General features: G+C 43.3%; 1 protein-coding gene across 2 annotated transcripts in view; it reads left to right on the top strand.

Moving 5' to 3' along the window:
- Positions 1-465, top strand: part of LOC119594148 — a 2,889-nt gene extending 2,424 nt beyond the window's left edge. For both annotated transcript variants that reach the window (XM_037943215.1, XM_037943216.1), the window contains exon 4: positions 18-465. In XM_037943215.1, coding sequence (XP_037799143.1) covers positions 18-239 — 222 coding nt within the window. In that variant the 3' untranslated portion in view covers positions 240-465. The remainder of the gene's footprint in view (positions 1-17) is intronic.
- Positions 466-471: the final 6 nt, after the last annotated feature.

Genomic DNA, 471 nt, shown 5'->3' with positions numbered 1-471 from the left:
CCCATCTCTCTTTATAGGAAATCATACTGAACTTCATCCTCAGCGTCTTCCTCTTCATATCCGGTTCCCTTTGCCTCGCCTTTTATAACTCGGCTGCCTTACCGAACCCTTGGAACAGCAGAGAAAAGGAAGGCATTACGATGGGCGTCTTCTGCTACATCTCCGCCAGTTTCTATTTGGTAGACACCCTCGTTGCCCTCAGGAACTTTTGTCGAAAAGAAACCGAAACGGTTGCATGACGAAGGTGATGCTTATCAGAAAACGGGAATGATGCGTAAATAAAGAGAAAACGTGGATGATGCGGAAATGAAGAGAAAACGGGAATGGTGCGGAAATGAAGAGAAAACGGGAAAGATGAGAAAAAAAGAGAAAACGTGGATGATGCGTAAATAAAGAGAAAACGGGAAGGATACATAAATACAGAGAAAACTGGTGTGATGGTTCAACAACAGGAGGGTAAACTTAATAAAG

Source organism: Penaeus monodon, chromosome 33 (genome assembly GCF_015228065.2).
Source record: "Penaeus monodon isolate SGIC_2016 chromosome 33, NSTDA_Pmon_1, whole genome shotgun sequence".
NCBI classification, from domain to species: domain Eukaryota; kingdom Metazoa; phylum Arthropoda; class Malacostraca; order Decapoda; family Penaeidae; genus Penaeus; species Penaeus monodon.
The sequence above is the reverse complement of the archived record's forward strand: the minus strand, read 5'-3'. Positions and strand labels throughout refer to the sequence as shown.